This window comes from Cynocephalus volans, chromosome 4 (genome assembly GCF_027409185.1).
Source record: "Cynocephalus volans isolate mCynVol1 chromosome 4, mCynVol1.pri, whole genome shotgun sequence".
In the NCBI taxonomy this organism is placed as follows: Eukaryota; Metazoa; Chordata; class Mammalia; order Dermoptera; family Cynocephalidae; genus Cynocephalus; species Cynocephalus volans.
In genome coordinates this window covers 125,736,914-125,751,398 of record NC_084463.1, presented here as the reverse complement: position 1 = coordinate 125,751,398, position 14,485 = coordinate 125,736,914, and the positions used below count along the sequence as shown (strand labels likewise).

The 14,485-nt window shown below is 37.4% G+C and overlaps 1 protein-coding gene across 1 annotated transcript in view; it reads right to left on the bottom strand.

The window, feature by feature from the left end:
- The window catches only part of ANO3 (anoctamin 3), a 409,115-nt gene that overhangs the window by 284,463 nt on the left and 110,167 nt on the right, over nucleotides 1-14,485 (bottom strand). The window contains exon 2 of the mRNA XM_063094283.1: nucleotides 9,525-9,599. Coding sequence (XP_062950353.1) covers nucleotides 9,525-9,599 — 75 coding nt within the window. The remainder of the gene's footprint in view (nucleotides 1-9,524; nucleotides 9,600-14,485) is intronic.

Below are 14,485 nucleotides of genomic sequence, written 5' to 3'. Positions count from 1 at the left end.
AGTTTTCTTAAGATCATTACTTGAAATTCTTTTTCAGACATTTCAAGGATTCTATGGAGTCTGACTTTGGGGCATTACTGTATCCTTTCACTGGTGTCATTTCTTCTTTATTGTTTGTATGTCTAGTGTTTTTTGCTGATGCTTGATCATTTGGTAGGGGTTTGCTTCTTCTATTACACTGAGGTTGGCTGTGGAGTGGCCTTGGTTGCTACTGCTGGAAGTGAATTGTCTTACTTGACAGTAGGAGTGGTGGTGGTTATGTTAAACCAACTTGGTTCTTGTTCTAGACTCTGTGGCTGTAGAATGAGCCCCTAACACATGGAGTTCTGCTTGGCCAAACATGGTGGGTTGGATCCATAGGCTAGTGCTCCACCCTGGGTCTAAGGTGGAATGAGTAGCTGAGTGGAGCCATGCAGTTCCACTGGCTGTCTGGTGCCAGTGGGCTCACCTGTGCAGTGCTGGTTTGTGGTGGTGGGGTGGGGCCTGGAGCTCCCCCCTTCCTGGGTCCAAGGCAGTGGGGTGGAGGGGCCACGTGGAGCCACATGGTTCTACAGGCTGGCTGATGCTGGTGGGCTCACCTGCACGGTGCCAGTTCAGGGTGGTGGGGCAGATTGGAGTAAGTTTTGAAGGGAGAAAATCTTTCCTGTTGATATGTTTTATAGCAATAATCAGGTAGGCTGTTTTAGGTTTAATTCTGGTGAGTGCAGTATTGCAGTCTTCATATGACTTCTTTGTATTAAATTTTGGATTTGTCAATGACTGCTTCCATGACTAGGCAGTGGGGCACTTAGCAGTTCCTTACTGAAGTGGGTGACACTGGGTAAGGTTGTTGGGGCTGCAGGCAGGGCCTCAAGCACCTTGGGGATGTGCTGGTGCATTCAGTGTTTCCTCAGCTGAAGAGGGTAACTCTGAAAGGGGTCACTGGAGTCATCATCAGAGATTCGGGTTTCTGGGAGAAGTATTGTATCAATTGGCTCTTCCTCCTCTAAAGTAGTGGGGTTGCTGGGGTACTGGGTGGATTGTGCACCTCTGGAAGCTCTGAGGCACTTCTCTGTGCCTCTGGAGGAGGTGGGTGCATTCTCCACAGCTTCCCTGTGAAGTCAATGCCCTCCAGAGGTGGTTTCAAAAGGTCCCAACAGGTAGGTTCTTGGACTCCAGAAAGTACAAGCACTGGCACTCTCTATTCTGGGAGTGGCCTCCAAACTGCACTGGGCCACATGCTCCCCGGGATGCAGGGTGCAGCATGGGCCTCGGTGCCAGAGTCCTGATGTGACGAGGGAACATTACGGATGTGGAAATGTTGGGGCTATTGTGCCCCAGGGAAAATTGCACTCTGGTGTTGGCTCTGGTTCCAAAATAGCAACATGCTGTGGCACCCTGGGACTCAACATGAACTCCCTCTTTGGAAAAATGTAGTCACGTCATTGCCAAACAGTTCCCCAGACTGGGTTCATGGCTTTTAAGGGCCATATGGCTCCCTGGTAGCTTGAATTGCTGGCATCTGCAGTGGAAGCACTGACCGTGAGGAATTTCCGCATCTAACTTCTCCCAGTAGTGAGGAATCTCTCCAAGCCCCATGCTGGTATTATTCTGATACTTCCTTGCCTTTCTATAATGCCATCTCAAGTTTACAAATCTCAGGGGATCATCCTCACCGTTTTGCTGGATACTGGTGTTTTCTTCTACACCTTTTTTTCCCATGTATAACTATGTACTTGCTGTTTTAGACTTTCTTTATGTTAGAAGTGAGAGCTGGCTGCCTCTAGTCATAGCCATCAAGAAGGGGACTAGCAATAATAATATCAGTACAGGTGGAATTTCACATTGGTGGGACTAACATGTTAAAGAGATACATTGTGTAAAAATACCCGTATAATTTATAAATAAGATGTAACAACATGTGTTTTATGCACCAAGCCATACAGCCTTTAATACAAAAATAAACTATTAGAAAATCAAGAAATTAGTAAAATTACAAATATAATAGAGGATAGTATATAGCTCTCTAAAAATTTAAATGATATGATAGACCATAGTAAGCAAACAGAGATCTAGATTACTTTCTACTATCAATGAACTTCATTTAAAAGAAGTTTATAAGAATATACATTATTTTTGTATTGTGCTGACATTTATGACAATTGATCATGTGCTTTGTCACATCTGTTCTGTGTCAATTTCATTAAGCTCCAACTATGTGTTCTAGAATCCCTTCTTTGTATGGTTCCAGGTTAAAGCTGATGAAAAGAAATCTGTGCAGGACTTGAAAAGCTAAATATAAGCAGCAGCCACTATGCTCTGACCATCATTATGTTCAGAAGTGAGAATAGGATGATGTAGAGATGCAGACAGATTCTAGATAAATTTTGTTCTTCCTGATACCATGTTCAGCTCTTTTTCCCTATAGATACCCCAGCCCAACAGGAGGTACAGGCTACTCTATAGCATTACATCATGGTCCCGCTCCAGATCCCCTACAAGCTATTGTTTGTCTGCCACACCAGTGCTTCAGAAGAGCTGGTTAACGAATTTTCTCTTCTCCTCCAGCTTCCCTTTTTTGACCATTATTCTACCACAAATCTTACAACTGGATAAGCTCTTATTTCTATAGTAAATCCCTTTTTCCAGAATACTTAAAGTATTTCTCATTCTTCTTCCCTGATTGATAAAAAAAAAAAAAAAGAAAGGAAGAAAACTGAAAGAATTAAAAGAAAAAATGTACTGTTTACAAGCCACATTCTCAGATCCTAATCCATAAGAACGAAAATTAATCGTTTAAAATCAGAAAAAAAATTTCTCTGGTACTCATAGAAATATGTCTTAAAAACAAGGTATCTTTAAAAAATCTCTGATTAGTAAAAATGGAAAGGAGCCATGATACCTATTTTTATAGGAGATGTTGAAAAAAGCATCCTTTTATATGTTAATTTGGAACTGTGAAGGGTAAGGGCCTATTTTAACCAATAATCCATTTTCCAGAAGTCTATCCTGTGCAAACAAAGCAGCCACAATGACCTAGGTATGCAAGGGTGTTTACTGCATCATTGCTCTTGGTTGCAAAACACTGGAAACAAAATATATACCCATCAAGATTACAAATCATGATTTATCTTACCATAATATCTGTCCAATTTTTTGAGTAGGGAGAAAACATATAGAAAGTTACATACTGGGTTATTAACATAGGCAGGTGGGTTAATATGGATGGATGGAAGAAGAGAGAGAACGGACCAAAAAAGAAAAATGATGACTATACATTCAAATACATATGTAGTACCACATTTATGCATTTATGTAAAATTATGTATATATATGAGTAAAACAAAATTAAACCTTAAAAAATTCTCATAATCTGACCCAACATAATTTATTCACCAGATTTTTCTCTATTCCTCAGGACAAACGCTTAGCTTGAGTTAAAATTAATTCTTGAATGTTCCTCACAAAAATAACCAAAAAGATTTCATTTTGGAATGTTCTCCAACTGATGCTCATCATCCAAGTTCTCCAAGACCCAGTTGATTTGCTATCTTTTTTTCTGAGAATACCAGCCCAAAGTCTCTTCTGAACTTTTTTATCCTTACTGAAAATTTAGCACTTAGTTACATGGAATCATGTGTCCTTCTCTGATTCTTTTATGCCAGTTAGTCATGTCTTCCTAACTATTAGTCCTATTCTAACTTTTCTATTTCTCTTAGTGATACACCATCAAATTGTACCTTTAGTGTGGTGATTGTTTTGAATAGCATAATGCTTAGTCTTTCGTTTCCAAACAGGGATACAGTTGGGAAAGTATGCAGCCTTAACCTCAGAAGACCTCAGTTAAAATTTGTGCTGTTACTTCCCAGGGAATGTGCCTGAATGCATTTTATTTCTCTTAGCCTTAGTTCCAGCATCTGTAAAATAGGTCTCTGAGGCTTCATGTAAAACTTTAAAACAGCTTGGATAGTGGAAAGAGTTCTGGTTGTAGAGTCAGCTAACCTGGCTTTGAGTTTGGACTCTGTGATAGTTTATCTCAAAAAGCACCTAGCATTACTAATCCCTCTGTATTCATATGCTTCTGGTCTGCCAATAGCCATGACAGTTGTGTTATCTAGCACTAGTGTGACCACACAATTTATTGTTCTAACTGGCATACTTCTAAGTATGAGGAGGGTCACTATCAATAATTACACTGGGTGGGACCACAGGTGTAATTAGGGTTTATCCCTGGCAAATTAGGAACTACGGTGACCATACCTAGAGCAACTATTGAGCCATAGTACGTCATTTGTTAGTAGCAAGAGATACTTTTATTCTCTACCCCTTCTAGTCTCAGCTTACCACCCTCCCCCGCCCCCCTGGTGGCAAGGAGAGCTCTTTAGTAAAATGGTATAGGGACACACTCTATTGGTGTAATTCATCAGGGCTATGTTTTGTTTATCCTATTCCCTCTCACACATCTCAAGGTTATAAAGCAGAGGTTTCAAGCTGATAGACATGGAACAAATAAGACCTTACGCTTGTTTTATTAGGTCTACATAGTATTTCTTTTCTTTTTCTTTTCTTTTTTAAAGGATTTGAAAACAGCACCAATATTCTAAATTGAGAAATGTACATAAATATCCAGGTTTGCAGCTTCTCTTGAAAAAATGGGAACATCTATTAAAACTGTAACTTCATTCTCACTTGTCAAGTCAAGTGGAAGTGAATGGTCAAGGCCTCCTTTCTAATCCTGTCTCCAATTCATCACACTTTTCCTGAAGTGGAGGGTTAGTTACGTTATTATTCCCCTCATAATAGCATGGACCCTCTGCCTAATTCACCCACATGTTCCCACATGTTCTGCCTAGACCCTGAAAGCACTGGATATTCTCAGCTTCAGGTGAATCTCCCTCCAGCAACATGCAGCAAAAACTCTCAGGCTGGTGCCAGAAAAAAAGGTGGGAAGTAGAGAGTGAGAAAATCTGAGGAGATTTGAGTGGAAAAAAGGAGTTTAGCAAAAGGTAGTGGACTCCGAGCTCTGAAGTGGATCTTTACGAACTGGTAGATAATGAGATACAAAAAATAGATATTGTAGATATTTATAGACTGACAGACAAATAGATGCAGTGCTCTTCATCTGAATGCCACAGGTAGGTGGGATCATTTCTAGTTGGATTTTGTTTTTTCTGATAAGATACTTATAGACCCGCCTGTGATTTACAGAAAGAACACAAAGATTGCATGTAAAGTAAAAACAACGATATTTATGTATAAAATGGTTGCGATTAAATCCAGTAACAAGGGAATGGGACTTGTAAAATACAAATATCCTTCCAACATTGAATGGCTTGATGATGGTGATGATTATTATGTGTCCATATTTACAGAGCATGATTTTCAGTTTGGGAGGTTGAGTGGATTACCCAGTTAAAGTCCTTATTTCTTGTTTCTTTGACTCGTTATACTCACTGAACACCTCTTGTTGAAAATGGAGAGAAGAAAAAACCCATTAAGTCATTATTAAAATGACTTGGACCAATTTGTCATTTATTTAGCTTATTTCCTGTGCTTTCTGAACCCTGGAGTTCCAAAGAGAAGGAAAGCCAACGTCTTTGAGTGCCAGACTGGGATTGCAGCATGGGGCCCCAGAAAATCTGAGCTTTACAAAGTGGAGCAACTAATATATAGCAGTAGACAAAGAAAGAGAAAAAGAAGGAAGGGAAGAGTGGCTAATTTGCCCTTCTCACTTTTAATACCAAGAGGCTGTACATCTCTGCACAGCATCCCTGACAATTTATTTTTGTCCAGGAGTGTTTTGTGTGCTGCCCCATATTGAATAATAATAGCAATAATAAGTAGGCTAATAACTAACATTTAATGAGAAGCTTAGTATGCTAAGCCCTTAATCAGTCCTAATACTAGCTTTATGAGGTCTGTACTGTTACCTCAAATTTATAAATGAGGAAATAGAGGAACAGAGGAATTAAGTAACATATTCAAAATCATGCAGCTGGAAAATGCATAATCAAGATTTGAACACAGATGATTGACACAAAAGCCCATGTAGATGACTGCTATGCAGGAATAGCTCAATGAGCCATCTCCCAAGCTGTTTTATAAGAGGAAACAAATGGCATGGCATGCTTGTGAGCTCCTTCCATTTGAGGGCCTTGTTTATAAGTTACCCTGTTGATAAGGCCTTATTGAATTTGCCTCATTGAAATTAAACTTTCCACTGTAGGCCCACAACATTGTATTGCTTTCTATGGACAGGCACATATTGCCTTTTCATTATAGCATTTATACATTTTTTTCTCTTACTGAATTTTTTATGTTAATAAAGGAACTCTGGCAATCATGCTCTCTTTTTCTCAGTCTCTTTTTTTTCTTATATGCTCCCTGTTTACTACAATATGATATGATTTATTATAGTGTTTAATTATATGAAAAACATCAAACTTTTTGTTATAATGGATAACGAAAATGTTTATATTTATATAGCATTTAACAAATTGTTTTCTAATTTAATAATTCTTCCGATACTCATACATAATCTAAGTTTGTGAGTTACATTATCACCACTTTCATTTTGTTAATAAAAATATGAGACTCAAAGAAGTTAAGTTCCTTGCCAAGACCATACTGCTATTAAACGTCTCAGCCTGACTCAATATTGGTTCTTATAAATGAGTCCAGTGTTCTTCTCAGTTTCTCTTCACGTACTCTTTCACCTAGCTCAGTGCCTGTCGTGGAGAAGATTCACAGCAAGAGGTGATGAATGAGTGAATAAACACATACCCTAATGAAGGAAGGTCACTCCACTGCATTTATTTTCTACAGATCTGGTGGCTTCCACTGTTTATCTAAGGAATAAAATGACTAGTAGTAAAATTGGGATTTTCTAGGCTTTTTTATAGTAACAAAATAGTAAATAGGAATGATAATTTCTGATTTAGAACAATGAGGATTTAAAAAGTATATTTCCTTAATATTTAATGATTTACTATGTCCAGGAGAATAAAAGCTGTGTTGAAAGAAGAGGGAGGTTTTTTAATAACTTAAGGGGAAGTCTGGACCAATTTCCCAGGAAAGTCATGTGAATGTCCCCATCGTTACTAATCTCACTTCAATCAAGACGGAAAGGTGTATCAGTCCACAGTGTGGGATGCAATTAGTGCTGTGCTGCACTCTAAGGATGCACATACAGCAGTCGGGGGCTTTTGATAAAATAAGGACTTCTGTGGAATTGTGGACTGCTTTTCAAAAAAATATATGTAAACTTAGAGTTGTTTGGAAAATTATCCATCTCCTCCTTAGTAATTTATTCATCTACACACAGGGGTTTGGCGACCTATCAAGTGAATGTGCTTTCTCTTCAACAGTTCTGAAGACAAATTAAAAAATCTTGTTTCTAACAACAATTTTAACAGTAAGTGGGAATTTTATGTGTCACTAGTTTCAAAGATCATGCCAATATCTGTGAATGGTGAGGAACTGTCTCTTCAGGAGACGAACATGATTTCCAGTCCTTGTTCAGGCCCCTGTAAGGGCAGAAGTTGCTAGACCACATGCAAGTTACTTTACATCTTTAATCCTCATTCATCTAATCTGTATTCGATTAGTAGTACTGGCCTCATGGAGTTGTTGGGAACAGTCAATGAATCTATTCAAAGGGCTTAATCAATGAACCAAACAGTGCTTGGCACATAAGAATAACTTAATAAATACTAGTTCCTGTTAATATTCTTATTGTCCTTAATGTTATACCAAAGCCTGTTTTTACTCATGTAATTCTTCAAGTATGTAGAAACTTCCGATAATTACCATTTAATATAAGAAAGCCATTTAGAGGTAAAATAGTGAGTGATGAGATATTAAAGAAATAAGATAATAGCAAAATTTATACCTGAGAAAAGCTAGCTGACTAGTTGACAACAGGTATCCTAAGGTCACCTTTACCTTATGTATGGTAAGAGACTGATCTTCAGTTATAGTATCAGAAATCTGATTTTGGCAGAAGGAAACAGAAACTTTTTCAAAGGTTGAGTCTTGGTTACCATGTTCATAGGATATATTAACAATACAAATACAATGCTAACAAAATGATTCTTATGTCACGGAAAGTAGTACTGCCTTAGGGACTGTCAGTCATAGCATATATATAGCACATATATTTCCAAAACACATTCATTCACATGACATACACTCTTACACAAACTGGGAAACATTGCTAATCCAAAGGCTTCTGTTCAACCCACAATCAAGGCATGGTAAATTAGTCACATGATTTAAAAGTTAATAGAATTAGGCTATGATAGCTCAATGTTCCTATCTTGATTTGGTGCTGGGACAGGGGATCTCTTGGACTAAAGTAAATTTTCCTATGAAAAATTCTCTGACAAGGATTTCTAATGTTTCACTCTCTATTTTTGTTTTTCTTGTTTGAACTATCTGCCTGCTCCATGACCTATTCTCTGTCTAACCCTGATATTCTAATTGATTGATTAGCTTGGTTAACTAATATAACCAATCAATTAATTAACCAGAGACTTCTTTCTCTTGATGATTGGACCTCAAAAAGGAGTTGATTGCTGATAAAGTTTGAATGTGTTGTTCCCCCCAAATTCATGTGGAAATCTGATCCCCAATGTGGCAATGTTGGGAGCTATTTGAGTTATGGGGGCAGATCCCTCATGAATGGATTAATGCTCCTCCTGAGGGGTGGGGGTAGTGAGTGAGTTCTCGCTTTATTAGTTCCTGTGAGAGCTGACTGTTTAAAAAGACCCTGGCACCTCCCCTCTCTCTCTCTATTGCCTCCTCTTACCATGGAATCTGCTTGCACTCATCGGCTGCCTCCTGCTTTCCACCATGAGTAGAAGCAGCCTGAGGCCCACACCAGATGCAGCTGTCCCAGAATCATAAGCCAAATAAACCTCTGTTCTTTATAAATTACCCACTTTCAGGTATTCTATTATCCAATACAAAACAGACTAATACATTTACTAAGTGTATTTTGCACTTATCTGATTTCATTTATTATAGAATAGTTTACTGTTAACTTATAAAGATTTTTAGGGAAGGTTTCTGTTTTAGACATTTTTATGTCTATGTGTCCATATGTATAAATTAAATGATGATCATATAAAATCTACATTAAATGTCTTTTATTAAAAGTGCAAATGTGTATATATCAAATGGTTTTTCACATTGGTCTTGTAGTGATTAATTTATTGATATTGAGATTATAAGGTTATTTTAGAATATAAATACATTATCAAAATATTGGGGCAAAGGTTTTTGTATGTAAGATCTTCTATTAGACATTTATAAGGAAATGTAATTTCATTACAAACTTATGATAAACTATAAAAAAACTACAAATGTGAATGTGCTTTACACAGTGCCTGATGAGCTAAATTGTCACATATGGTAATAAATATGAATGATACTGTAAATTTATGTTAAATTTTCATACCCCATAAAGACTCTGGAGTTGCTACCACATTACATTAAAGAGAAGAGTTGGTGGGAGCTCCTGAAACTTCACTCTTAAAACTCACCTTCGTTGTATTTGTCTTTAGCGGCCCACACATTCTTCTGAAGACCACGATGAGATAAGCACAATTTTTGCAGGCCTGTGAGAGAGAACAAAAGAGAAAGATAAAAATTGCTCAGAAACTCAGTAGACCAGAAACAGAGTAGAAAATTATCGTGAAAAAAAAAAAAGAGCTTTTCATGTTGACTATAGCTGCAGTAGAACTACTGTCTGGTATAGGTCAAATTATTTCTGAAGAAGTGTGTAGGAAGACACAATTTTCAGTAAATTGCATTAGAAACAAAGCAGGTGGGTAGGTTCTATTCACTGTTATGCAAGCTGATTTATATGTCATCTTTGAAAGAGCTTAGAAGGTCCAGAGTTTTCAACTACATTTTCCTAAGATTAGGAGCAAACTCTTCTAATATCTTGCACACTTAACCTCAAAAGCCGTACCACCTTTCCCTTTGCTCACTCCGACTCTTCTTTTTTTTTTTTTTTTTTTTTTTTGTCCTTTTGTGACCGGCTGCACCGCACTCAGCTAGTGAGCTCACCGGCCATCCTTATATAGGATCATATAGGATCCGAACCCACGGTAGGAGCACTGCTGCGCTCCCAGCGCTGCACTCTCCCGAGTGCGCCACAGGGTCGGCCCCTCCTACTCTTCTTTGTAGCAATGTTAAATCACCAGAATTACCTGAACATGACCTGTACTTCCTTATTTCTGAGTTTTTGCAAAGTCTGATGTCTGTGCCTAGAATGTGTTCTCTACCCACCAGGTCAATGGAAAGTCACCTCTTCTTTTATGACTCTGCCCTAAGCCTACATTCAAAGACGACTTTCTAAATGACACCTCTATTTAGAAATAACAATTTCTTTTTAAAAAGCATTCCTACAGAAATTTATTCTCCCCCCACTCCCTAAAAAGAAATGTATCCAAGCCTTAAAAAATAGGTAGGAAGATGGAGAGTATAATGTAGTTGAGAGTACATTGCCATCACTCTAGCTATATGAACTTGGGTTGATTAAGATCTCTGATCTCAGTTTTTTCTTCTGAAAAATAGGAATAATAACCACATTGGAATGTTGTTGTAAAAACTAGAGTTTACACATATTATTTAGCTTCTGTATAAGTTAAATCCCTGGCATACATCCTGGTTCATATCCTGTATTTGGTAAGTGGTGGCAGTCAACAACCTCTCGTGCCCATAATTACAGTAATTCTTTTATTTGTAAACCTCCTTCATCAGACAATCAATTTCTTAAGGGTAAATACTACACCCTTGAATTTATTTCTGTATCCTTATCTCTGTTTCCAAACGTTTGGCACAGTGCCTTTTAGCCTTTTACTTAGCATTCCCCCCCTTTTTTTTCCATTTCAATAGAAGTTGCCTAAGCTTATTTAATATTTTACATAGGTAACCCTACCTTTTAAGCAGCATGCTAATTGAATAAAATTTGTTTCCACGGTAGTAAAACAAAACACAATCATTCTGTAATGTATCTATTATTTTTATTCTAGTGTTTGAATATTCTGACTCAATGGATAAAAATCTCTGATCCGAACTGAATCACACACTGTCACTGCTGAAACACAACTTAGCCTACAATTATTTTTCTTGATTAGGACCAAAGCTGTTTGTGTAAAATATTGTTTCTTGCTTTTTAAAGAGCTAACGAAGGGGGGGGGGAATTGGTAAAGGGACATGAAAATCAACTACATTGTATACTGATAAATTAAAATTAAATTAAAAAAACGTTATAGAGGAAAAAAATAAAGAACTAATGAATCAGTTCAGAATGACTTGGGATAATAATATGTTTCTTATCGAATCTTCTGCAACCTGACTTTTCACAAAGTTGCAATATATGGATACAGGTATGGAATACATAATAATGGATATGGGTAAAGCAGTAAATGTAAGCTTTAGATTTAGGTGAAATAGATTTTCTAAAAAAGAAAATTTGTGAGAGTTTTAAAGACAAATATAGGTATATGCCATGTGATAAAATAAATACAAAACTTTATAAAATTTAATATGGTAAGATTTCTGCTTCTAAGGCAAGAAAGCTTTCTGGAGATAGAGAAGACTAGGTAGCTGGTTGTTTAGCTCAAACACAGTAGTGTGCGTGTGCATATGTATGTGTATTTGTGTTGAGTGTACAATCATTACTTAGAAATTTGAGCACGGCACATAGAAAATAGATGTTTTTAAGCATGCATGAAACAACCACTCAAATATGGGTATTATTTGTCCTTGTTGGTTGGTTGGAACAGTACAACAACTCTATCTCCAGAAACTGTAAGTTTTAGCAATTACCCAAAATGGCAGCACAAACCAGAACAAATCCTCAGGCTGACAGAAAGAGGTACCCACAGAGTCACTTATAGCCAAATAAGTGTATTTCTGAGCATATTATCTGACTGTAATCCAATATGATTAAAAATTAATTATAAAAAATTTTTAAAATTCAGTCTTAAAAATTAAATGAAAGAGGATATCTAGGCACAATTAGACTTTGGTCATTCCTTGACCAAAGCAATGACCAAACCTTGAGATTTTTTTTTTAAAAACTGTGTAAAATCTTACTAACAATTAAAAAGTGCAAATTAAAACAAGATGTTATTTACCTACTGTAGTGGATTGAATTATGTCCCCCCCAAATTCATTGAAGCTTGAATTGTGTCCCCCAAGTTTTATGTACTAGAAATTTAGCCCCCACTGTGACTGTTAAGAGGGTGGGAAATCCTATTATGGTAATTGAAAGGTGGAGTCTTCAAGAGGTGATTGGATTGTAGGACAGTGCAGTAGTTAATGGATTAAAAATTGTGGTCATGGGCATGGTTCTTTAAAAGAAGAGGAGAGTCTGCTGGAGACCAGCTCCAGTCAAGTTGTAGGTCCTTGAAAGAGGGATGAGGAAGCCGGCGAAAATAAAAAACACAGACAGAGACCTCAATGCATCAGTATGCATGTTCTCTCTCTGTGGGCTGTCAGCGTGTTGCAGCTGGAGCACAGTAGAGCATGAGACAATGCTTTTTATTTAGTTTTTTCTCTGCAGGGTTTTTTTGGGTACTATTTTTATTACATCAGCAAGCTTGAATTAATAATTCAAAAGGGACAGGGGAAGCCAGTTTTTTTTTTTTCTTCTTCTTTAGCACATCTCAGGTGATTAGCTCATGCTTCTTCCTTTCGGTATCAGGTTATCAGATCGGGACCATCTTCTCATTGTCTTGAAGTTAACCTGTGACTTTTTCCAGTTGGCAAGCTGTGGTTAATATCTACCCTATTAACAGGGTGGAACTATTGCGGTTGCAAAGTGATAGATAGTACTATCATATGACCTATGTCTAGTGCTAAATGTAAGTACAAATTTGTTAAAAGGAAAAATGCTAACATTTAAATTCTAATGGGGGTGTAATGATTTTATGTTCTAATGGAATGAACCTACTGTTCATATGGAAAAAGAACAGTGGATATCTGAGTAGCATTATCATGCACATCTTGAGGCTATGCATTCGCTGTGGCCCTATAATCTTGATCTAAATGTTAAAGTGTCATTGTGCACAGCACCATCCCTCACAAAACCAGTTACATTCTCTTGTTTTTCTAAGGTCTAATTTTGCAGGTTTAATAATTTCACAGCATATATTTTTATCCCAACACCTGATTCTTAATGATTTATTTAAAACTGGACACCACCAAGTATAGGGGGTTCTACAGTTTCATTCCCATATACTTAATTGTCCCAATCATATAATTTCCCATTAATACCAACCATTTTTTTCCATTAATATAATATCCAGTAAATGATGTTTGCCAACTTACATTAGGCTGCAGCTCATATTTAGTCATGAGTGGTGCTTTTGGAACATATGTTGGTGTGGTCAATTTATCATAAGGGGATAATTTTAAATTGTCCAATTTACTTGGATCCTCTGTGGGAATGTTTAGTTCAATGACCGCATAATTATTTGTGTTATTTTTATAATCTTTTGGGAATTCAGAGAACTGCCACGCTAACCAAAATTTCAAAAGAGGGAAGGCAAAAGCCACGAAGCCGAGGCAGGAACCCTTATGGTTGTAGCAAGTGCTCGTAGCTGCGGCCTTGCCAGCAGCTCTCCCTCCAGCGGCCTTGCCAACTCGGAGAGGGCAGCCCAAGCTGACTCCTTTAGGATCCTGCCATGGCATGGACCGTGCCAAGAGTCTGTCTTTTTCTGATCTCTCTGTTCCACCATTTTCACAATGTGATACCCTAACATCACTGAAGTCACTACCAAAGAAAGCCTTCACCAGCTGTGTTCCCTGGGCTTTGGACTTCCTAGCCTCTGAAACTGTAAACAATAAATTTCATTTTCTTTATAAAATACTCAGTTCCAAACATTTTGTTATAAGCAACAGAAGCAGACTTAATACAGAAAATTGGTACCAGAGAAGTGGGGTGTTGCTTACAACAAACACTTGAAAATATGTGTGAAGTGTACTAACATTTATAAAGCAAATGTATGTCATAGGGCCTAGCTTCCAAAGCCCTGTAGTTTCAGGTATAATTTAACTTTTAAAATTACATATAGAAATGTTAAGCTTGCAAAAGACAGGAAACTTTCCCCAGGCTAAAGTCTCTGTTGTAGATAAAGAATTGTAACACAGCAAAATTGTTGGCTCAAGGACAGATGCCCTTGGTGCTGGTTAACCTAAAGTTGCTTTATTGTTATGTAAACATACTGAGGAAATTGCTGTAGGAAAAGAGAGTATTTGCTGAGAACAAGCTTTTGTTGGTGAATCAACTTAACTTTTTGCAAATTGCATTATGGAATGTCACTTTGTTATTTCACTGATGTTACCAGCCTCTATTATTAAACTATACTTAGCCATAACTCCACCTATGTTCTTTTTCTGTAACTTTCTGGCCTGGAGAATAAATACTGAGACAGATTCAGGGTTAACCCAGTTCAGGGTTAATCTTCTGAGGAGGAATGCTTCTCTC